The sequence below is a fragment of the Petromyzon marinus genome, chromosome 69, assembly GCF_048934315.1.
Source record: "Petromyzon marinus isolate PM22_M1 ecotype Great Lakes invasive population chromosome 69, UKy_Petmar_22M1.pri1.0, whole genome shotgun sequence".
In the NCBI taxonomy this organism is placed as follows: Eukaryota; Metazoa; Chordata; class Hyperoartia; order Petromyzontiformes; family Petromyzontidae; genus Petromyzon; species Petromyzon marinus.
Genome location: NC_133735.1, coordinates 758,500 through 783,884, shown reverse-complemented (window position 1 = coordinate 783,884; position 25,385 = coordinate 758,500). Strand labels below are relative to the sequence as shown.

Sequence of the window (25,385 nt, the reverse complement as noted above, 5' to 3'; positions counted from 1 at the left end):
GTATTCATAGGTACCACCACTGTCACCGCGCTTGTTGTGAGCCGTGTGAGATTTGCCGTGACGAAAGGGACTTCTGCTTTCGTGTGTGATGGTGTGGTGATGTGCACTCTGTGTGTGTGATGGTGTGGTGATGTACACTCTGTGTGTGTGATAGTGTGGGGGTGTGCACTCTGTATGTGTGATAGTGTGGTGGTGTGATGGTGTACACTCGTGTGTGTGTGTGTGATGGTGTGGTGATGTGTGCTCGTGTGTGTTCCTTGCGCAGCCTGAGTGAGGCCTAGCTAGATCGTGCGCCTGACGCAGCCTGAGGCCTAGCTAATAGTGCACCTGGCGCAGCCTGATTGAGGCCTGGTTAGTCGTGCGCCTGGCGCAGCCTGAGTGAGGCCTGGTTAGTCGTGCGCCTGGCGCAGCCTGAGTGAGGCTTAGTTAATCGTGCACCTGGCGCATCCTGAATGAGGCCTAGTTAATCATGCACCTGGCGCAGCCTCAGTGAGGCCTAGATAATAGTGCACCTGGCGCAGCCTGAATGAGGCCTAGTTAATCGTGCACCTGGAACAGCGTGAGTGAGGCCTAGTTAATCGTGTACATGACACAGCCTGAATGAGGCCTAGTTAATCGTTTACCTTGCGCAGCCTGAGAGAGGCCTAGCTGATCGTGCACCTGGGCGCAGCCTGAATGAGGCCTAGTAAATTGTCACGTGACACTGCGTGAGTGAGGCCTAGCTAATCGTGTACCTGGCGCAGCCTGAATGAGGCCTAGTAAATTGTCACGTGACACTGCGTGAGTGAGGCCTAGCTAATCGTGTGCCTGGCGCAGCATGAGTGAGGCCTAGTAAATCTTGCACAAGGCACAGCCCGAGTGAGGCTTCCAGTTACTGTAGCGGCCTAGTGCGTGCTCCGTCCACTGCTGCCCTGAGGGAAAGCCGTGCTCCGTCCACTGCTGCCCTGAGGGAGAGCCGTGCTCCGTCCACTGCTGCCCTGAGGGAGAGCCGTGCTCCGTCCACTGCTGCCCTGAGGGAGAGCCGTGCTCCGTCCACTGCTGCCCTGAGGGAGAGCCGTGCTCCGTCTACTGCTGCCCTGGGGCAGGGCCGTGCTCTGTCCACTGCTGCCCTGAGGGAAAGCCGCGCTCTCTCAACTGCTGCCCTGAGGGAGAGCCGTGCTCCGTCCACTGCTGCCCTGAGGGAGAGCCGTGCTCCGTCCACTGCTGCCCTGGGGCAGAGCCGTGCTCTGTCCACTGCTGCCCTGGGGTGGGGTCGTGCTCTCTCCACTGTTGCCCTGAGGCAGGGCCGTGCCCCGTCCACTGCTGCCCGGAGGGAGCCCCGTGCTCTCCACTACTGGCTTGAGGGAGAGACGCGCTATCTCCATCGCTGCCGTGAGGGAGCCAGACTCTCTCTCCACTGCTGCCCTGAGGCAGGGTTGTGCTCTCTCCACTGCTGCCCTGGGGCAGAGCCGTGCTTCTGTCCACTGCTGCCCTGAGAGAGAGTCGCGCTCTCTCCACTACTGCTGCCCCGAGATGTCGCGGGCGCTGCCCCAGAGCAGGGAGGTGCGGCTGCAGTCGTTCAACAAGCGGCTCAAGGACGACGTGCGCTCCATCCTGGACAACTTCACGGAGATCATTCGAGACGGCCAAGGGTTGTGAATGAAGAGTCCCCTGTGTGGGCTTCAGTGGGGCCGTCTGGACGGGCAGCAGAGACACGAGAGGCCAAGAAACGACATTCCAGTCGTGGGCTGAGCTCAAGGAGGGCTAGCTCGAGCACCATCCTGCGGCGGGGAAAGGAGGCGGTGCAAGCGGTTCAGCCGAGCCCACAACAGCCAAGAATCTGCTGTCTGGGAGAGGGGGGTGGGTGCTGTTCAACCCTAACACATGGGCGAGAAGCCGTGCATGTGTGACGAGTGCGGCAAGACGTTTTTCTCACGCTCGGCCTACAAGTATATATATTTTTCTATTCCACTTGTGTGTAAATCTGTGTATACCCCGGATATTTTAGAGATGGCAATTCTCCTGCTGTGTATCCTACTGCTGTCCCTCCCAGCCATATCTAGTGCCACACTCAACTCTACAAACGGCTACCCTCGTTATTTTGCGTCAATACTTGTTGCTCGATTTGCCACTACACCTGCAAATGAAACAGCTCAATGACACTTCTACACTCCATCATTGTATCCTTTTAAACCCTATCTTTGTCCTATTACTTCACCAGCACTTCTTCCAAACTTCATTCTGCTCTTAAAAATAACACCATCTGCGAGCTGCTGCTATTCGTCCAAGGTTCGCCGTTCTTCATCCTTTCACAGAAAATACTTATGCAAACTGTTAATTCTACTTTTCTTATTTCTGGGTGGTATTGAGCTTGATCCTGGCCCAAATGAAAAGAGCTCGTATAATTCTGTAGATTTTTCTGGCAGGAAAGGTGTTGGTGTTCTACATGTCAACATCAGAGGGCTTGTGATTAAATTAAGTCAACTAAAACTAGAAGTGGCAAATCTTGACCCGGACATTTTTTGCCTAACAGAAACATTTCTCACTCCTGCTGTCAATGACTTGCAGATTACGATTGAAAACTAAAACCTTTTTCGGCTTGACCGAGGATCTAAAGGAGGTGGAATTGCCATCTATGTTCGTAACACTATTGCATGTTCACCAGCTCACTCCTTGTTTAAAAAATGTTGCTTTGAAGGAGTGTGCGGCTATAGACCGCCTTGTGGGAAGGATGTTGAAGCTGCGTCGGCACTGAGAGAGCTTTTTGGGGGCCTCCCTAAAGGTGAAATAATTTTAGTGGGTGATCTAAATTGGAATTGGCTAAACCCGCCGGCCGTGGCCACAAATTTTACAGATGAATTTAACTTGTTTCAATTAAAAAATGTTCCCACAAGACCCAACCTAAAACATCCGGGACAGTCAACTCTGCTTGACGTCCTATTGACAAATGCCCCTCACAATTTCGCACTGACTGGTGTTCTGGGTAATAACCTTCGTGATCACTCCTTCATTTTTGGTGTGAGATCATCAGCCAGACCCAAAGCCCCCCCTAAAATTGTTGAGAAGCACTCTTTGAGGCACTTCAGCACTCAGGCATTTACAAATGATGTGCTTCACTCAGATATTGATAAGGTCTGTGATATCCCCAACCTGACTACGGCTTGGGAGACTTTCAGGTACACGTTTCTCCAAATTCTTAACAAACATGCTCCGTTGGTTAGATTTAAAACTAAAGGCAACCGCCCACCATGGTATGATCCTTTGATTACAAAGCTCATGAAAACTAGGGACAAGGCTTGGGCATGTGCTCAGAAAAGTAATTTGGTAAATGACTGGCTAGAATACAGGATTTTAAGGAATAGATGCGTAAAAAAAATACGGCATGCAAAAAATGCCTATTTTTCCTCCACTCTCCTGGAATCACATGAAAATGCCAGGATTTTTTGGAAAACAATCAAATCTATCGAAAAGGCATCCAAAACAGAAAATCTGCCCGTTGGACTTCACCGAAATGGGGAACATTTTTCAGATCCCAAAAAAATAGTTGACAATTTTAACCTTCATTTTTCTGAAGCTGGTAATCTTTTTGATAATGTATTGGGGGTCACCCCTGCTCCTGCAAATTCCTACACCCCTGTTCATACATTAAACGAATTTAGTTTCCAACCAATCCACGAAAGTAATGTTCTGAAACAACTGTCCTACCTCAAAGGGTCCTCCTCTACCGGAGCAGATAGTTTTCCCGTCTTTGCTCTACTAACTGTTGGTCACCTAATGTACAAACCTATAGCCCATATTTTCAACCTGTCCATCAAAGAAGCATCAGTTCCTCTAGAATGGAAACATTCCTATGTCCGTCCACTTCACAAAGGGGGCCCTAAAGCTGATCCCAATAACTAACGACCTATCTCAATTTTGTCCCCATTGATGAAAATTTTTGAAAAATTATTGAACTACCAAATTAGCAGTTTCCTGTCCACCAACAATCTACTACATCTAAACCAATCTGGGTTCCGGAAAAAATACAGCACCACATCTGCTGCATTAGACTCTTTGAATCAAATTTACAATAGCCTTGATAATAAGCAGTACTGTGCCTGTCTTTTTCTTGACCTGTCCAAAGCTTTTGATACAGTTGACCATAACACCCTGCTTAGTAAACTAAGTTGCCTCGGTTTTTCCGAGAACACAGTACAATGGTTAAAAAATTACCTCTTTTCTCGCACCCAAACTGTATTCACAGATGGTTGGAGGTCAAACAGTGTTAAGATAACAAAAGGGGTTCCACAGGGTTCCATCCTCGGCCCCCTCTTGTTCTCTCTTTATGTCAATGACTTGGGCACTGAACTGGATCATTCCAGGGTAAATCTTTTTGCAGATGACACGATACTGATTACTGCTGGCCTCTCTCCGGATGACGTGATTGCTAAGCTCCAGGGTGATTTCAACAAACTACAACATCAGCTAGTTTCTCTTAAACTAGTCCTGAATACCTCCAAAACCAAGGTGCTATGCTTCTCTCTGGGATTAAAGCAGGAAGTTATTTTTCCCCAATTACATTCCTTGAATAATTATCAAATAGAGCAAGTCAAGATCTATAAGTATCTTGGGGTCATCCTGGATTCAAAACTTAGTTTTGAAGATCACATTGGTTATATTGGTAAAAAGACAAAAATAAAAATTGGTTTTCTGTATCGACACAAGCACTGCTTCCCCACAATGTTCCGTTTGGAATTGATGAAAGCTACCATACTGCCTCTACTTGACTACTGTGACATCGTGTATAAATCAGCCCCAAGTACTGTACTGAAGAAGCTTGATTCCATCTATCACTCGGCCTTAAGATTTGCATTGAACTGCCCATATAGGACTCACCACTGTGATCTCTACATTGGGTCAAACTTAACATCTCTTAATGTTCGACGGCTTGTGCACCAGATCCTATTTATTCACGATGTACTTACAAAAAATTCCGCAGACTACCTACTGGATCTCCTCTCTGTTTCAAAGAACAAATTTGACCTCAGGTCTTCGCTCATTTACCAGCTTCACATTCCCTATTGCCGTACTAAAACTGGAGGAAGGGCCTTTGCTATTGATGCCCCTAGGGTCTGGAATGCTATTGCCAATAAACTGCAACTTGAATCACTACCTATGAGATCTTCACTCAAAACTGCTCTAGAGGAGTTGTACAACCCTAGCTGCCACTGCTATTCAGTGGCCTAAAATATGGCTCTAGATTTTGGTGTTATAATTAATTTATGTAGTTTATTGTAATAAATTCGGTCACAGTCCCTATGATCACTGTTACATTGGATTTATGGCTTTTATTTTGGTGATTTCGAAAAGTTTTTTTGTTTTGGCCATGTTTTTGTTTATTGTAGTACGGAGTTGACTGATGGCCTTAATCTTAGTTGTCTTGTGGTTATTGTTGTTGTTATTTTGACTTGCATCCCACTGGGATTTTTGCGCACAGCGTTGGTGTATGGTGCTATTTCAGGAATATTTTGATATTTTTTTCCTGTATTTTCTGTTTGCACAGTCACATAATCACTTTAAGACTTTTTTTGTTCATGTTTTTGTTTGTTGCGGTTGCACCCGATTCAAGTGCCGAATGGCTCACAGGGCTATACCAAATAAATGAACTATGAACTATGCTGGCTGTGGCTTCTGTGTGAGAGGTCACACTGTAGCACGTCACCGGAAAGGGGCGGGGCCTCGGCGACATCCCCGTGACGACACCCTAGAACGACGGTCACGTGGGCTGCTGCCTGCACGCACCTTGTGATGTCACAGACCCGCGTTCTGTGCTGTGTATTGCCCTTAAAGATAACACCCTGGTGGTGTTTTATTATCACTGGTGGTGTGTTACTAACAAACACTGGTGGTGTGTTATTAACACTGGTGGTGGTGTGCTACTAACACTGCTGGTGTGTTATTAACACTGGTGGTGTGTTACTAACACTGGTGGTGGTGTGTTACTAACACTGCTGGTGTGTTATTAACACTGGTGGTGTGTTATTAACACTGGTGGTGGTGTGTTGTTAACACTGGTGGTGTGTTATTAACACTGGTGGTGTGTTACTAACACTGGTAGAGTGTTATTAACACTGGTGGCGTGTTATTAACACTGGTGGTGTTTTGTTAAAACTGGTGGTGTGTTATTAACACTGGTGGTGTGTTGTTAACACTGGTGGTGTGTTATTAACACTGGTGGTGTGTTGTTAACACTGGTGGTGTGTTATTATCACTGGTGGTGTGTTGTTAACACTGGTGATGTGTTATTAACATTGGTGGTATGTTGTTAACACTGGTGGTGTGTTATTAACACTGGTGGTGTGTTGTTAACACTGGTGGTGTGTTGTTAACACTGGTGGTGTGTTGTTAACACTGGTGGTGTGTTGTTAACACTGGTGGTGTGTTATTAACACTGGTGGTGTGTTATTAACATTGGTGGTATGTTATTATCACTGGTGGTGTGTTGTTAACACTGGTGATGTGTTATTAACACTGGTGATGTGTTGTTAACACTGGTGGTGTGTTATTATCACTGGTGGTGTGTTGTTAACACTGGTGGTGGTGTGTTAACACTGGTGGTGTGTTATTAACACTGGTGGTGTCTTGTTAACACTGGTGGTGTGTTGTTAACACTGGTGGTGTGTTATTAACACTGGTGGTGTGTTGTTAACACTGGTGGTGTATTATTATCACTGGTGGTGTGTTATTATAACTGCTGGTGTGTTATTAACACTGGTGGTGTGTTATTATCACTGGTGGTGTGTTGTTACCACTGGTGGTGTGTTATTAACACTCGTAGTGTGTCGTTAACACTGGTGGTGTCTTGTTACCACTGATGGTGTGTTGTTACCATTGGTGGTGTGTTGTTAACACTGTGGCCGAGAAGACCTGAAGCTTCATGTGGCGCAACAGACCAGGTAGCTTTCACACAGCATTACGCAACAGATGAAAAGATAATGCCTCTGCTGTAAAGCTGGAACCCGCCATGAGCACACTGGCCAGGAATGGGAAACTCTCCACTCTCTCCACAACTGCCCTATCACCAATTGGGAGTTGTGGGGGTGGAGTGTCCGATGGTACAAAATACACAGGCAGGTGCTTAGTTTTAGTGGGGCTGATGGTAAGGCCCCACCTCTTTGTGGCACGCTCCAGGTTCAACAGCAGGGTCTCCAACTCCTCCTCTGAGTGAGAAGCAATTACCAGATCATCGACATACGTCAAATGGTTTACCGATACGGGAGCCATCCTTTAACCGCACCCGGGCATCGATCATTCTCCCGTTGTATTTGTACCAGATGGGAATTCCCCTGTTACAGCCATCGAAAGCTTCACAAACTACGTGTTCGAAATAGATGTTAAATAATGTGGGAGCCAGAAGACATCCCTGTCAAACCCAAAGGTATACGGAATGGCTGCGACTCCTAACCACGCAGTTTTAGCTGGGCCCTCTCACCATCATGAAGGTCCTTAAGGATTGTGAGCAGAGAGTCAGGGACTTCGAAAGCACGAAGAACAACCCAGTGCCCAAGCCTACTGATGGTATCATAGGCCTTGACCAGGTCAATAAAGCAGAAATGTAGGTCTTGCTGGAATTATCTACACATCTGCTTTAGCAGACAGACATAAAACATGGCATCTGTGCAGGACCACCCTTTCCTGAAACCACATTGGGGCTCTGTAAGGCTCTGCTCAGCGTGCCTGGCAAGGCGATGTTGAATAATCTTTGCCAGGACCTTTCCCGGCACACTCAGGAGTGACATGCCCCTGTTGTTGTTAAAGTCTGTGCGGTCCCCCTTCTTAAAGAGGGGGACCACCAAGGCATCCTTCCAATGTTGCGGAACCCATCCAGTGGTCCAGACTGTTATTTGATGTCATGTAGGGCAATCTGTGCACAAACGTCACCATCCCTCAGCATTTCTCTTGGGAGATCATCTCTGCCAAGTGCCTTCCCTGGGTTCAGACTCTGGATCACCTTCAGTACTTCCTCAACAGATGTCACCTCAGCCAGCCACTCACGGGGGTGACTTCTTCTTCCAATATTTGTGGCACTGCAGCATCAACAGCGTCATCCCCACTTTGCCGTATGATGTGTTCCAGGCTGAGAGATTTCCCCCCCCCCCACAAGACCTCAGAGAAATGATCAGTAAATCTGCAAACCTGTTCCTGGGGATCGGATATTGGATCACTGTTCTTTCCTCTAATGATTGTGATGGATGTGCATTGCAAGTTACTTTTTTGAAGGAATTCAAGAGCGATTTGTTATTGCAGGCCACTGTGGCAGATTCCATGTTCTCACGGCTCTCCAAACCTCTGAGTGAAGACTGTGGTTAGCCTCCTCATTCTCTGATGTGGGAGTCTGTAGACGATGAGAGTGGGCCTGTCGCTTTTTCTAGCCAGCCTGAGCACATCCCCTGTCAGCCAGGGTCTCTGGGGAGATCTGGTCCGTGTACCTAAGGCAGCCATTGCAGCTGCATGAGTCACAGTCCTAATCCTCGCCCATTTACCCTCAATATCCGGATGAGTGGGGGATGATGCCAACACCAGCTGCAAGCGATGATGAAATTCTCACTTGCAACTTTGATCAGCTAGCTGAGACCAGGCCACTAAGGGTTTGAATGTGGTCCTGGGTATACACCCACCACAGGCGTGGAAGAATGGCAGGCGCATCTTACAGATGACAGGTCGATAGTCATTGGGCAGATCAGCTTCACGGTAGGTCTGATGTCAAGGACATGGGCCCGCATCTGCTGTTCCGTCACTATGTAGTCCAGCAGATGTTCTTGCTTGTACCCAGCATGCATCCATTGAAGTCACCCAACAAGATTTCTCTATCCTGAGGGGCCACTTTAGCTAACATCTGTGACAGGAGGTCATAGAAGGCATCTGACTCATTGGCCTTGCCTGCATCCCTTCATTGATGTTCATCTTCGGTGGGGGCATAAGTAACCACGACCACCACTCCTCACCTATCGTTGATTGGAAGGCGAGTCCAAAGTAGCCTGGGGCTTACAGCTTCCCACACCTCACCGCCACGCTCCCACGCCCCCTTCATTCTCCCTGCTGTTTGGCAGTCTCCTGCCCCGGGTAGAGGACTGTCCACACCTCATGGTGGCAGGAGCCAGAGCCAGTCGACCAGACCTCCTGAATACCGGAGATTCAGGCAGTACACTTCCAGCTCCCCTACAGAGGACTGGCAGCCTCTCCTCCGCACTGAGCGTTCGAACATTCTCACGTGGCCACCCGCTGTGGCCAATAGAAAGTGTCAATCCCCCCACCCCCACGGGCACTGCTCATCACAGCGTTACCGCCCGGCACCAACAAGGAGGCAGGGGGTTGCTTTGCTGGACAGACACACATAGACCCACAGACAGACAACAGAGACCCACAAAGCGGTGTGACGCTACTACTCACCAGCAGACGACGATCATTTTCCAAGAGACGGCGAAACCGCACGGCCAATGCGGCCTCTGCCGGCTTCAGCGCCGTGCCCTCTGCGGAGCTGCCCTTAGTTGGGGGGCAGCTCACAGGGGCAGCTGTTGCAGGGGTTCCTCAACAGCGTCCCACTCATCCTCCTCCAGCGCTGAATGAAGATGGACAGCGCTCGCCAGACGGGGTCACGTGGGCTGCTGCTGCCGCGTGCCAAGTGGCAGTCTACCTAGACATTGCATGTCGGTGTTGTTGTTGTTGTTAACAACACACCACCAGTGTGTTGTCAAGAGCAATTCACTAGCCTCCTGCCTAAAATCACCTGGCAGTTCACCTGCATTGGTTCAAGCAAGACTGACTTCTGCCGACGAGACAATTAATGCTGAACCGAGTCCTATTTGGAGGAGCTTTTTTCTTCGATTATGCTCATCATTATGAGACCTCCTTTGCCAGTAACAAGATATAGTAATAGGTTTTACCCTTTTAACTGGCACAGTTAAAAGGGTAAAACCTATTACTATACTCATCATTCTTTGTTTTTTTTCGGTAAAGTCACGTAGAAATAAGAAATAATAAAATTGCACAATAGCATACGACGTTTCGATTGCAACACAAGCAATCATCATCAGGTACAGAAGAGCTAAATTTAAGAGAGAGAGAGAGGAAACGCATAACCGCAGACATACACACAGACACCCAAGCAGAGGGAATCAACATAGACACAACAGGGGATACAGAGGGAGAGACGGAGGAGCACACCAAATCAAACAGGGCTAAGCAAAATTTGGAAACTATATAAAGCAACACAGACGGTCGGTCAAAACACAATTAACGCATGGTCTGGTCGAATACGTTATTTCAAAGATTGCTAAATTGTAAGTATGCTATTATGTAATTTTATTATTTCTTATTTCTATCGTGACTTTACCGAAAAAACCAAAGTGTAATTCCTGCAGTCACGAAAGCGCCAAAATCAGGTTTATACTTATCATCATCATCAGCATTAGCCATGATTGATCCACTGCTGGATGAAGGCTTCCAAAGATAAGAGGGGCGCGCCCGTTCGCTAAAACACAGCGGGGTGGTGGGAATCAGTGATCGTGCATCTATCAGCGATCTAAACCCATGGCACCTCGGTCTATTCCGTGACCTACTGCTAGCGAGCCTTCGACACTTCGCGTGGCCTCAACGCGCACCTAGCCCGGCACAAGCGCCGTAGTGACGTGGCCGCCACTCAGTGGTGTTGCACTCAGCATGTGGGGAGTGGTGGAGCAGCAGTTAGCAAGCTCCAATGCACTTGGGGCGTTGTGCTGGCCGTCCATGGGTCTCTATGGTAGTCTATGGGTCTCTGTGTGAGTCTTTGGCTTTTAATGGCAGTCCATGGGTCTCTATGGTAGTCTATGGGTCTCTGTGTGAGTCTTTGGCTTTTAATGGCAGTTCATGGGTCTCTATGCGAATCCATGGGTCTCTATGGTAGTCTATGGGTCTCTGTGTGAGTCTTTTGCTTTTAATGGCAGTGCATGGGTCTCTATGGTAGTCTATGGGTCTCTGTGTGAGTCTTTGGCTTTTAATGGCAGTGCATGGGTCTCTATGGTAGTCAATGGGTCTCTATGGTAGTCTATGGGTCTCTGTGTGAGTCTTTGGCTTTCAATGGCAGTGCATGGGTCTGTATGCGAATCCATGGGTCTCTATGGTAGTCTATGGGTCTCTGTGTGAGTCTTTGGCATTTAATGGCAGTGCATGGGCCTCTATGCGAGTCCATGGATCTCTATGGTAGTCTATGGGTCTCTGTGTGACTCTTTGACTTTTAATGGCAGTGCATGGGTCTCTATGGTAATCTATGGGTCTCTGTGTGAGTCTTTGGCTTTTAATGGCAGTGCATGGGTCTCTATGCGAAGCCATGGGTCTCTGCACAATTCACTGTAGACCAGACTAGGCCCATCATCTCACTACACTTGAAAACCCGGTTAAATCACGGGGCCTTAGATTCAGATGATAAACGAGGATCTCACCATTGCCGGCTCAGATATAAATTCTTTGTGCTGCCATACCTTGTCGTTTGGGAGTTGGATATTCTTGAATTTACAGCGACTTCTCTACTGACAAACGAGTTAGGTTGCAGAGGTCTGTTCGTAAATCCAACTTTACTCTCTGTCGATTCCAAACACGTCGCACGGCGTGTACACTGAGCACGGGGAATGGCTTTAAAAGTTGTATAATCTCCTGCAGATGTAGATGCCACTGGTTCTTCATGTTCTACAAATGAAAATGCCACTGGTTCTTTACGTTCTGTAGATGGAGATGCCACTGGTTCTTTACGTTCTGTAGATGGAGATGCCACTGGTTCTTCACGTTCTACAAATGAAGATGCCACTGGTTCTTCACGTTCTGTAGATGGAGATGCCACTGGTTCTTCACGTTCTGTAGATGGAGATGCCACTGGTTCTTCATGTTCTGCAGATGCAGATGCCACTGGTTCTTCACGTTCTACAAGTGAAAATGCCACTGGTTCTTCACGTTCTGCAGATGGAGATGCCACTGGTTCTTCGTGTTCTGCAGATGCAGATGCTACCACCGCCATCTCTTGCGCGGCAGTTGAACTTGTGAATCTCGGTCCGAACGGGCAACTGGACATCTTCTTTCGTATATATAAAAACATTCTCCTGCGGAGGGGGCTGGTAGGAACGTTGGGTTGCTTGGTCAATGGCCAGGGTCAACGGCGGCACCACGTGGTGTATTCCGCACAATATGCCCGACTGTGAGGGCGGGCACAAGCCGGCGTGAGTAGGTTAAACGTTGAGTTTTATAAGGGCACCACGGGGTGAACAGCCACTCCCCACCCAGCCCCACCCCTCCCACCCCCCACCCAGCCCCTCCCTCCCCACCCCCCACCCTCCCCACCCTCCCCTCCCCACCCTCCCCAGCCCCTCCCCACCCAGCCCCTCCCCACCCTCCCCTCTCCACCCAGCCCCACCTCTCCCATTTTATCCGGGTGTCCGGATACACGTGGACAGACATCCACAGACATACACAATTAATCCCCTGCCTCCTGTGAGAATTAATCCTGGTTAAGGCTTCCAGTTCACTACGTTACCTGCCAGTAATAGCAGCAGATTAAATATAATCATTTTAGTTGTGTTATTCAATCAATTGTCTGTCCAGACACAGAGTCAATCTCATCCGTTCCTACATTAAACGAGTGAAGACAGCAGGTGTTTACAATGTGGCCGATGCCTTGGGAATTGGTGGCCGCACTCGCTTTGGTCGTATCTCTGAAAGTTCGTAAGTCGGGCGTTCATAAGTAGAGGAGTCCCCTGTATATAGCATCCAACTTTATTGAAAGCTTTCTTCATTTATACCGCGAGGGTTGATGTTGCTAAAGGCGCGTGAGCCTTCGCAGGGGTGGAACACGTTCGCAGGAGAAAGATCACGGCAGTCGGCAACACAGATGCCACAACCCCAAGGAGAATGTAAAACAAAACAAGCCGTAACACTGAGTGAATATGAATATGAATAATAATACAACTCCGAGTAATATTTTCTAAACGTCTACTGGTAAAACCCTTATAATAGGGGGTGTTCCCCCTTTTTTCTGGCAACAAAACTGAAACCTTTTTTACAAGGATTCATGTTGCTGCATTAACCACAATACCTGCAGTCAAAATGCAAACAAAAAACGCACTCTGATAATATATATGATGTATTGTCCTTGAAGCTGATTGGTCCACACCAAGGGACGGCTTTCTTTTGAGCCTCGACCCAATTGGTGCTCGACCAGATGACGCCAAAAGGCGTCACACAGCTCAAAGACAATGCACTATCAAAGTAATGAGGGCTCGGGGTGAGCATCTACATCATCATTAGACCTCCTTTGCCAGTACCAAAATGTAATGATAGGGTTGGCCCCCTTTTTTCTGGCAACAAAACTGAAATCTTTTTACAAGGATTCATGTTTACTGCATTAACCACAATACCTGCTGTCAAAATGCAAACAAAAAGCACACTCTGATAATATGATGCATTGTCCTTGTATCTGATTGGTCCACACCAAGGGACGGCTTTCTTTTGAGCCTCGACCCAATTGGTTCTCGACCAGATGACGCCAAAAGGCGTGCTGCATAAATTGTATTTGGGTACTGGCAAAGGAGATCTAATGATGGTAAATACTTGTTACAAATAAAGACTTCGTGAAGGTGGGGGGGGAGGGGGGAAACATTTGCGAACAGTTTGAGTAAAAAAAAAACTAAAAATATCATGTATCAAGAAACATCAGCAAATACTGAGACACGACAGGGGAAACCTCGCACTTCCACGGAGCTTCACGCAGGCCCCCCCCCCCAATCGTCGCACGAGTGAGACCCCCAACGGAGTCACGGAGTCAGCTGTGAGCCCACGAAGCACGTGTCAGGGCCTCGGCCCGCGATGCTCGGGAGCCCTCCCCCCCCCCCCCCCCCGATGCGCGATTTCCCTCGGCTGCATCGGCGGAATCGGAACTCGTCGTCGACCCGGGCCACCCCTTGTCATCAAAACTCCGCATCGAGCAGCAGCCGGCGGCGAAGTATGGTCAAGAAGCACCGGTGCCAGCCAACACGGAGTCGGGGGAGTCGGGGGAGGGGGAGGAGGAGGAGGGGGAGGAGGAGGGGGTAGGAGGAACGCCAGCACCGGAAACGGATCGAATCATTGTTTTTACCTCTCTCGAGAGAGAGAGATATTTTGTGCGATCGTGCGAGTTCCATCAAGGGCGTGAAGAGCAAGATGCAGGATGAGCTGGGCGCCGAAATCGACGGCGCATGGTCTGGAGGTTCTGATGAAAACGAACAAAGTGCGGGTTTGCCGAAGACCAATTCGCTGAGCAAATTCCATTGAGCTCCATCCGTGACGTTTGCCTGCCAATTGGATGCAGCTGTTGAAATGACTCGCGTCCCTGAGGTCCGCCCCCAACCCCAATGTTCCTTCGGTGACCTCTGATTTCCCATTCGGAACGTGAATATTCCAATCTTCCCGTGTTAGCGTTGGACGTGATGTTACTCGCAACGGGGGGGGGGGGGGGGGGGGGATTTCGACCGACGGAAAAGACGGTGCAAAGGGGGTGAAAAAAAATACTTGAACGGAACAAAAATCGAATCACGTTGCTTTCTGGAAGGCTCAAACAAAAACGTGCCCCCCCCCTCCACCACGATAAGGTCACCGTCCCGGAAGCGAGAACAAACGACTCCTCGCGGGTCCGTAAAAGCGCCCGCCAAGGCGAAAGAAGACGATTTAGTGGCAACGCACGCCGGCGATCGGCGTCGCGCGTACAAAAACGTCCCGCCGGCTCACGTGGGGGGGGGGAGTGAACACGTGGCCGTGTCGTCGTTTAGAACTCTCCACCCACCCACTCAAGGCAGTCCACAACCACGTGGCTACCCCGGCCAGGAGAGCCATCCCTGGGGGGTCGATGGTCGAATTGGGGAGAAACCGCCCCGGGGTCGGCTGAGCTTTGACGTCACGGTGTTGGATGCAGTACTTCCGGTTTAGTTAGAAAGGTTTTGCCCACGGAGCGCGATTGGCTTCGAGGTCCTCTGGAAACGCACCGGGGGTTCACGGCGAGATTGTGACGTGTGGGACGGGGTGGGTCTGGGGGGGTGGGTGGGGTGACGGTGACAACAGACGACCTCTAGGTTGGGGAATCAAACGAGCAGGCGCTCCGTGCTGCGAGGCAGAGGTGTTACCACTCCGCTTGTGCCACCACCTTGCCACGCATGCATTACGAGCCACCGTGGCAGAGCACGCGGTGGCTCGTAAGTCAAGAGAGATGCGTGGGGGAGGGCGGGGTGGAGGTGAATGAGTTGAGTGAAGGTGAATAATTTGAGTGAAGGTGAGAGGTGAATGAGTTGAGTGAAGGTGAGAGGTGAATGAGTTGAATGAGTTGCGTGAAGGTGAGAGGTGAATGAGTTGAGTGAAGGTGAATGAGTTGAATGAGTTGCGTGAAGGTGAGAGGTGAATGAGTTGCGTGAAGGTGAGAGGTTAATGAGTTGCGTGAAGGTGAGAGGTGAATGAGTTGAGTGAAGGTGAGAGGTGAATGAGTTGAGTGAAGGTGAGAGGTGAATAAGTTGAGTGAAGGTGAGAGGTGAATGAGTTGAGTGAAGGTGAGAGGTGAATGAGACGCGTGAAGGAAAACCTGGCAAACGAGTTTCCACTGCAAAACGCTACGAACAATTGCGAATACAAAAATCTAATTACAGAACGTGCCGCACTAACGCAAAGAGTTAAACACATTGCGGGGCTGATGTATAAACCGGTGAAGCCTGTCACGTGAACAAGAAGCGCCCAATCAGTTACGAGTTCAGCGCCCACGGGTCACGTGTTCGAGAGGAGGCGCCTCGCGTTTACCCTCCAGCGCCACCGGTGGTGCTCAGCCGGCATCTACGCGTCTTGGCGTGGCACGCGAAACGTGCCACGCCAAGCCTTGCCGCGTTGGCCGCGCCTCCTGGCGGCGGCGGGTGTTTGAACGACGCATTCAAGCTCGCGCGATCGAACCCACGTTAAAAAAAAAATAAAAGATTAAAAAACCACCGCCGAATCCACTTTATCACGGATATTATTGCTCGCGATATTACAAAAGTAAACCTTCCCCCCCAACCCCCCCCCCCACCCCGCCCCGCCAAGATGTCACCAAATAAAAAGGAAATTAATAATTCAGACCACCACCACCACCGTCGTCATCGTCGTCGTCATCGTCGTCGTCGTCGTCATCCTCCACATCGCTGCCATGCGAATACAGCCGCGCCAGCTTCTCAAAGCGCGGCCCCCACTCGTCCAGGTAGTCGTAGCGTCCCGCCGCGTCGCGCCGACGCCGGGACCCCCCTCGTACGTCGCCGCCGTCGCCGCCGTCGCCGTCGTCACCGTCGCGAGCCGAGCCGAGGGAGCTGAGCGAGCCGGCCACGGAGCCCCCGCCCTCGTCGCCGTACACCTGCACCGAGTCGTACGGCGGGGCCGCCTCGTCCCCGTCCGCCCGGCGCAGCCGCTCGGCCACGAGCGCCGACACGCCGGCGCCGGGCGGCCGGGCCGCCCGCGGGCTCCGCCGAGCCGCCGCCGACGGCCGCGTCAGCGGCGCCGGCGCGGCCGCCGGCGACGGCGGACGAGGGGGGCGGGGCCAGCGGGGGGGGCGGGCGGCGAGGGCGCTCACGTCGAAGGCTCGCGTGTCCTCCTCGCCGCCGCCCTCGTCGTCGTAGCTGACGACGTTGTCGCGCACGATGGCGCCCTCGTCGCTCGCGACGTCCGTGCAGTCGGAGCGCAGCGGCCCCGCGCAGCGGCGACGCAGCGCCAGCAGGAGCAGCGCGAGGGCTGCGGGGGGGCGGGGTGGGAGGGAGGTGAGGGAGGGGAGGGAGGGAGGAGAGGGAGGTGTGGGAGGTAGGAGAGGGAGGGAGGTTAGCGACGTCTGTCACCCGCGTCAGAGGTCAGGCAACGCCTGTGTCCCCCCCTCCCCCCCCCCCGCAGCAAGAAGGGCCTCCGATCAGGCACCGTGGAGGTGACGGCTGTCGTTTGGATCGCGCTCTGACGCGTCACTCTCTGACGCGTCAGAGAGTGACGTGTCAGAGTGTGACGTGTCAGAGTGTGACGTGTCACACTCTGACACGTCACTCTCTGATGCGTCACACTCTAACGCTTCAGAGCGTGACGCGTCACACTCTGACATGCACTCTCTGACACGTCACGCTTTCACGCATCATGCTCTGAAGCGTCACGCTCTGACGAGTCACGTGTTCACGCGTCACCGCACGCGAACCCAACGACGTCACACAGCAAGCGGTGTGAATGTCGCCTCGTCGTTTTTTGCTCTGAATGTGTGAACATTGGGAGAGGCCTCCGATGATGTGGCGCGTTCGAACCAAAATGGGTGAAAGGATTTGATGAAATGCTACAATCTATGCTGCTCCACTGGTCGGAACAATAAGCCGCGTGCCTACTGTCAACCTTGACGCTGCTATTATTGATTTGAAGCTTTCGTGACTGCAGGAATCCACACCTTTTGGTCGTTTCGGTAAAATTCACGTGGGTAGAAAATTAAGCGACCGTCTTTTAGTTCGCTTGTGTTGCGATCTAAACTTTCGTGATCTATTAATTTTCTATCGACGTGACTTTACCGAAAGAACCACAGGGTATGGTTCTATTATTGTACAACCTCTCGCAGATCTTCGGCAACCCAACCCAGCCACTCTCACTTACTCCTCGGGATTAACTGAACTCGCACTGCCCTGTCCACCCCATATTTGCTGTTGTAGTTGTTGTTAAATCTTCCATTCCACTCCCACAACTGCCCATTGACTGACAGCCTCACAACTCCACGTCACAGCCACGAGGTGTAGGGGCTGGGTGCTCTGTACCCACAGGGGTGCTGTTGGAATTCACATCCAGCAACGCTGTGAGTCGGGAGAATCGTCCCTATTCGGCGACTCCTCCACCTACGAACGGGTTAGGTTCCAGAGGTCTGTGTTCGTAAGTCGATTTGTTCATACGTCCAGCTTTACTCTCTGTCGATTCCAAACATGTTGTACGGCGTGCACACTAAGCACGGAGAATGGCATTAATAGTTGTATAATCCCCTGTAGATGTAGATGCCACTGGTTCTTCACGTTCTGTAGATGTAGATTACTCTGGTTCTTCACGTTCTGCAGATGTAGATGCCACTGGTTCTTCACATTCTGTAGATGTAGATGCCACTGGTTCTTCACGTTCTGCAGGTGTAGATGCCACTGGTTCTTCACGTTCTGTAGATGTAGATGCCACTGGTTCTTCACATTCTGCAGATGTAGATACCAATGGGTCTTCATGTTCTGCAGATGTAGATGCCAATGGTTCTTCACGTTCTACAGATGTAGATGCCACTGGTTCTTCACGTTCTACAGGTGTAGATGCCAATGGGTCTTCATGTTCTGCAGATGTAGATGCCACTGGTTCTTCACGTTCTACAGATGTAGATGCCACTGGTTCTTCACATTCTGCAGATGTAGATGCCACTGATTCTTCAAGTTCTACAGATGTAGATGCCACTGGTTCTTCACGTTCTGTAGATGTAGGTGCCAATGGTTCTTCACGTTCTGTAGATGTAGATGCCACTGGTTCTTCACGTTCTGCAGATGTGGATGCCACTGGTTCTTCACGTTCTGCAGATGTAGATGACACTGGTTCTTCCCGTTCTACAGGTGTAGATGCCACTGATTCTTCACGTTCTGTAGATGTAGATGCCACTGGTTCTTCATGTTCTGTAGATGTAGATGCCAATGGGTCTTCATGTTCTGTAGATGTAGATGCCACTGGTTCTTCACGTTCTGCAGATGTAGATGCCACCACCGCCATCGATTGCGCGGCGGTTGAACTTACGACTCTCTGTCCAAGCAGGTGACTGGACATACGGGACCAAGTTTGTTCGAACCTCTGAAAATTCGTAAGTCGAATGTTCGTAAGTTAAATGTTCGTAAGTCGAAAGTGTGTAAGTCGAATGTTCGTAAGTCGAATGTTATTAAGTCGAATGTTCGTAAGCAGAGGAGTCCCTGGAGTTTCCGTACAGCCCCTCGATTGCCTCATGCACGAGGCAGCATCTCCGTAAGGATTGTGTTACCACCCTCATTCATGAATGTGTGTCTCCCTGTGTCTCTCTGTCTCGTAAGTGCACCTGAATCTCCGTGTGGGGTGCCGTTCCCACACACCCCCTGTCTGTGTGTGTGTGTCGCTGCGTCTCCTCGTGTCTCCTCGTGCGTTTCTGTGTCCATCCGCGCGTTCTCCTGTACATCCCCAACGCACAGGCTGTCTTTCTCCACATCCCTCTGTCTCTCAGGCCTCCCTGTCTCCACCAATGTCCCCGTGTACCCCGCTGTGTCTCCTTTCATCCCCAGGCCTCCCTGTCTCCACCAATGTCCCCGTGTCTCCCCTCATCCCCAGGCCTCCCTGTCTCCACCAATGTCCCCGTGTCCCCCCCACCTGTGTCTCCCATCGTCCCCAGGTCTCCCTGTCTCCACCAATGTCCCCGTGTCCCCCCCACCTATCTCCCATCATCCCCAGCCCTCCCTGTCTCCACCAATGTCCCCGTGTCTCCCATCATCCCCAGCCCTCCCTGTCTCCACCAATGTCCCCGTGTCTCCCATCATCCCCAGCCCTCCCTGTCTCCACCAATGTCCCCGTGTCTCCCATCATCCCCAGCCCTCCCTGCCTCCACCAATGTCCCCGTGTCTCCCATCATCCCCAGCCCTCCCTGTCTCCACCAATGTCCCCGTGTCTCCCATCATCCCCAGCCCTCCCTGTCTCCACCAATGTCCCCGTGTCTCCCATCATCCCCAGCCCTCCCTGTCTCCACCAATGTCCCCGTGTCTCCCATCATCCCCAGCCCTCCCTGTCTCCACCAATGTCCCCGTGTCCCCCCCGTCTGTGTCTCCCATCATCCCCAGCCCTCCCTGTCTCCACCAATGTCCCCGTGTCTCCCATCATCCCCAGCCCTCCCTGTCTCCACCAATGTCCCCGTGACTCCCATCATCCCCAGCCCTCCCTGTCTCCACCAATGTCCCCGTGTCTCCCATCATCCCCAGCCCTCCCTGTCTCCACCAATGTCCCCGTGTCTCCCATCATCCCCAGCCCTCCCTGTCTCCACCAATGTCCCCGTGTCTCCCATCATCCCCAGCCCTCCCTGTCTCCACTAATGTCCCCGTGTCTCCCATCATCCCCAGCCCTCCCTGTCTCCACCAATGTCCCCGTGTCCCCCCCGTCTGTGTCTCCCATCATCCCCAGCCCTCCCTGTCTCCACCAATGTCCCCGTGTCTCCCATCATCCCCAGCCCTCCCTGTCTCCACCAATGTCCCCGTGTCTCCCATCATCCCCAGCCCTCCCTGTCTCCACCAATGTCCCCGTGTCTCCCATCATCCCCAGCCCTCCCTGTCTCCACCAATGTCCCCGTGTCTCCCATCATCCCCAGCCCTCCCTGTCTCCACCAATGTCCCCGTGTCCCCCCCGCCTGTGTCTCCCATCATCCCCAGGTCTCCCTGTCTCCACCAATGTCCCCGTGTCCCACCCCCCGCCCGTGTCTCCCATCATCCCCAGCCCTCCCTGTCTCCATCAATGTCCCCGTGCCCCCCCCCCCCCGCCTGTGTCTCCCCTCGTGTGTGTGTGTCCCCCACCCCCCGGTGTCTCCGCACCCGTGAGCAGGAGCACGCTGCCCACGAGTGCCGCGATCGCTTGCGGGCTGAGACCCGCGCGGCGCGAGCTCCACGCGCGGCCCCCTGCAGGCCCACCGGAGCCCGGCAGGGGGCACGCGTGGGGCCCCGTGCCCGTGCCGTCACCGCCGCCGTCACCGTCACCACGGCACGGGCACGAGTGCAGGAGGACGAGGGCCGAGCCCGTGAGGCGCGGCGAGCCCGAGTCCGTGACGAGCACCAGCAGGGACAGCGGGGACACGGCCAGATGACCGGAGACGCGCGACAGCAAACTCGCCGTGCCGTCTACACTGGCGGGGACACGGGGGGGGGGGTGGGGGAGGGGGAGAGGGGGAGGGGGTGGGGGTGGGGGGGAGACGCGGGGGGTGGGGGAGGGGGGGGGTGACGCGGGAGGGAGACATGGGGGGGAGACATGGGGAGGAGGTAGACACGGGGAGAGAAGACACAGTGAGACTCGGTCCTTGTGTGTCCCCACGTGTCCCCGTGTCCCCACGTGTCTCCTCGCGTGTCCCGCGTGTCTCCCCGCGTGTCCCCCACGTGTCCCCGGTGTGTCCCCACGTGTCCCCCCACGTGTCCCCACGTGTCTCCAAGCATGTCCCTCCACGTGTCTCCCTGCGTGTCCCCACGTGTCCCCACGTGTCCCCCACGTGTCCCCACGTGTCTCCCTGCCTGTCCCCACGTGTCCCCGGTGTGTCCCCACGTGCCCTCCACGTGTCCCCGGTGTGTCTCCGTGCCTCCGTTGTCCCGGAGCGTGATGTTGGGGTGAGCGTCTCTGCACGAGAAGTTGAATGGCCGCGCGTTCTGAGCCTCGTCCCGGTCGACGGCTCCTAGGAGCGCGAGCTCCTGCAGGTAGGGCAGAGTGAGCTCACCACTCCCACTCTCATCCTCACCACTCTCACCCTCACCACCACCACCCTCACCACCACCACCCTCACCACCACCCTCACCACCACCCTCACCACCACCACCCTCACCACCACCACCCTCACCACCACCAACTCACTCACCACCACGCTCACTCACCAACTCACTCATCACCACCTTCACCACCACCCTCACCACCACCCTAACCACTACCACCACCCTCACCACCACCACCCTCACCACCACCAACTCACTCACCACCACACTCACTCACCACCACGCTCACTCACCACCACGCTCACCCCACAACCATCACTCATCCCCACCAACTCACTCACCACCCCACTCACCAGCTCACCACCACGCTCACCCTCACTCACCCTCACTCACCCTCACTCACCCTCACCAACTCACTCACCAACTCACTCACCAACTCACTCACCACCACGCACACCCTACCACCCTCATGCTCACCAACTCACTCACCAACTCACTCACCGCCACACTCACCCTCACCACCCTCACTAACCCTCACCACCACGCTCACTCACCAACTCACTCACCGCCACACTCACCCTCACCGTTTGCAACCACTCAGAATGATTGCAATCAACCAGGCGACGCGCTCATTGTGTGCTAATCGACTCTGTGTGGCTTTACATTAAACACTTCCTAATCTTACTCAATTCTGCCTCCTCAAACTTCCGATTTTCTTACTCTAAATATTGACGTGCTGGTTTGTTTATATTCCATTGCCTCTCCTCCGGCCACTAAGGTCACGAATTCCACGCAAATCTCTCCCAATGTTCTCTGCCTCAATCCACCCACCCCTCTCTCTCTGTCCTAACCCCTCCCCCCTCTATTCCATTGTCTCTACCACGGCCACTATGGTCACGAATTCCACACAAATCTCTCCCAATGTTCTCTGCCTCAATCCACCCACCCCTCTCTCTCTGTCCTAACCCCTCCCCCCTCCATTCCATTGTCTCTACCACGGCCACTAGGGACAGGAATTCCACGCAAATCTCTCCCAATGTTCTCTGCCTCAATCCACCCACTCCTCTCTCTCTGTCCTAACCCCTCCCCCCTCCATTCCATTGTCTCTCCTCCGGCAACTAAGGTCACGAATTCCACGCAAATCTCTCCCATTGTTCTCTGCCTCAATCCACCCACCCCCCTCTCTCTCTCTCTGCCCCAACCCCTCCCCCCTCCATTCCATTGTCTCTACCACGGCCACTAGGGGCAGGAATTCCACTCAAATCTCTCCCATTGTTCTCTGCCTCAATCCACCCACACCCTCTCTGCTCCAACCCCTCCCCCCTCTATTCCATTGTCTCTACCACGGCCACTAGGGGCAGGAATTTCACTCAACTCTCTCCCATTGTTCTCTGCCTCAATCCACCCCCTCAGGGGGTGGGAAACGTTTTTTTTTTCTGCCAAGGGCCATTCGGATATTTATGTAACGTCATTCGCGGGCCATGCAAAATGATCAACTTAAAAATTTTGCCCGTTATATTTGGCCAAACATTTCATTAACTCGCCGCCCCTCCCAATGCGATGGTCTGGAACCGCTTCTCTTTGTCGATGCATGGCGATGACGATGTTAGCCGGCTATTGACGATGATGCCGCCGCCGCTGCTACCCGCAACCGCTTTTCAAGGTTTTGCCTCTAGATTCATTGAATTTCGAGGCCCGCCTGCGGTTACCTTCGGCAGAGCCACGCCAGACGTTCACCGCCCCTGGTTTAAAGCCTCGATCCACAGTGGCGCTGTCTTTCAGTTTGTCATTCTTTGGTGGAGCGTGGTAAGCCAGGGTGGGGGGGGGGGGGGTTCATATTCTTGGTTCTTTTGGTAAAGTCACCATGAGAGATTCGTTCATGAGGCTATCCGCATATACAAACAAACACAGAGACAATTTCAACCGAGAAGATGGATTCTGGCTTAGCAATCATTGGAAGGATTTGATAAACCATTTCGGGTCTTCTTAATTGATTTATCACGCTTAAGGTGGCTTTCAGACCGCATCCATTATTTTCGTCTCCCCCCCTCCTCTTTAACGAACATAGATGGACTCGTCCATCTGAATGACTGTCAAATCGCTCTCCGTGGTGCTAACGTTAAAAAAACGCAACTTTTTTTCAAATTTTCTTGTTGTGGTTTTCACACCTGACGATGATGATTGCTTCTTGTGTTTGCAGTCGAAATGTCGTGAGAATTTTATTGTTTTATATTTGTATTATTTTATTGTTTCCCTTCTACGTGGTGGTGACTTTACCGAAAGAACCAAGAATATGAATCCCTGCAGTCACGAAAGCTTTAAATCAAAATTCAAGGTGCGGGTAATAAAAGAGTTTGTCCCCTTTTTTCTGGCAACAAAACTGAAACCTTTTAACAAGGATTCATGTTGCTGCATTAACCACAATACCTGCTGTCAAAATGCAAACAAAAAACATACTATGATAATATGATGCATTGTCCTTGAAACTGATTGGTCCACACCAAGGGACGGCTTTCTTTTGAGCCTCGACCCAATTGGTGCTCGACCAGATGACGCCATCTGGTCGAGCACCAGGCCAGGTGCACGTTGAGGCCACGTGAAGTGTCGAACGCCCGCTGTCAGGAGGTCACAGGGCAGATCCAGGTGCCACGGGTTGACTGACTGAGATGACTGGCTGATGCACCACCTGCGCTTTAACCACCCGGCGGCCCGCTCGTTGTTGTGAGCGTCGCTCACCTGCCCTTCGGTGACGATGTCGCACGTGTGAGCGACTGTAGGCTTGGGCTGCGGGGCATTGTCGTTGACGTCCGTCACCACCACCTCAACCCAGACACGGCTGTCCTGGCTTGGCATACCTAGACACACACACAGCACTCACTCACCACTCACTCACCACTCACTCACTCACTACTCACTCACTCACTCACCACTCACTCACCACTCACTACTCACTCACTCACTACTCACTCACCACTCACTACTCACTCACTCACCACTCAACCACTCACCACTCACCACTCACAACTCACTCACTCACAACTCACTCACTCACTCACTACTCACTCACTACTCACTACTCACTCACCACTCACTCACTCACCACTCACTCACTCACCACTCACTCACCACCACCTCCACCCAGACATAGCAGTCCTGGCTTGGCACACCTAGACACACTCACACAGCACTCACTCACCACTCACTCATCACTCACCACTCACTCACCACTCACCACTCACCACTCACTCACTCACCACTCACACTCACCACTCACTCACCACTCACTCACCACTCACAACTCACTCACTCACTCACTACTCACTCACTCACTACTCACTCACTCACTCACCACTCACTCACACCACTCACTCACCACTCACTACTCACTCACTCACTCACCACTCACTCACTCACCACTCACTCACCACCACCACCTCCACCCCGACACGGCTGCCCTGGCTTGGCACACCTAGACACACTCACCACTCACTCACCACTCACTCACCACTCACTAACCACTCACTCACTACTCACTCACCACTTACTCACTCACCACTCACTCACCACTCACTCACCACTCACTAACCACTCACTCACTACTCACTCACCACTCACTCACTCACCACTCACTCACCACTCACTCACTCATTCACCACTCACTCACCACTTACTCACCACTCACTCACTCAGTGAGTGTTGTGAGTGAGTGAGTGGTGTGAGTGAGTGGTGGGAGTAAGTGAGTGAGAGGTGTGTGAGTGAATAGTGAGTGGTGTGAGTGGTGTGAGTGGTGAGTGGTGTGAGTGAGTGAGTGAGTGGTGTGAGTGAGTGAGTGGTGTGAGATAGTGAGTGGTGTGAGTTGAGTGGTGTGAGTGAGTGTTGTGAGTGAGTGAGTGTTGTGAGTGAGTGTTGTGAGAGAGT

General features: G+C 52.1%; 1 protein-coding gene across 1 annotated transcript in view; it reads right to left on the bottom strand.

Annotated features, from left to right (window-relative positions):
• Nucleotides 1-12,740: 12,740 nt before the first annotated feature.
• The window catches only part of LOC116957024 (cadherin-7-like), a 67,848-nt gene continuing 55,203 nt past the window's right edge, over nt 12,741-25,385 (bottom strand). Inside the window, exons 10-13 of the mRNA XM_032978938.2 lie at nt 24,204-24,322; nt 21,341-21,449; nt 20,589-20,891; nt 12,741-16,749 (exon numbers count right to left, since the gene is read on the bottom strand). Of these exons, the coding sequence (XP_032834829.2) occupies nt 16,094-16,749; nt 20,589-20,891; nt 21,341-21,449; nt 24,204-24,322 (1,187 nt within the window). The 3' untranslated portion in view covers nt 12,741-16,093. The remainder of the gene's footprint in view (nt 16,750-20,588; nt 20,892-21,340; nt 21,450-24,203; nt 24,323-25,385) is intronic.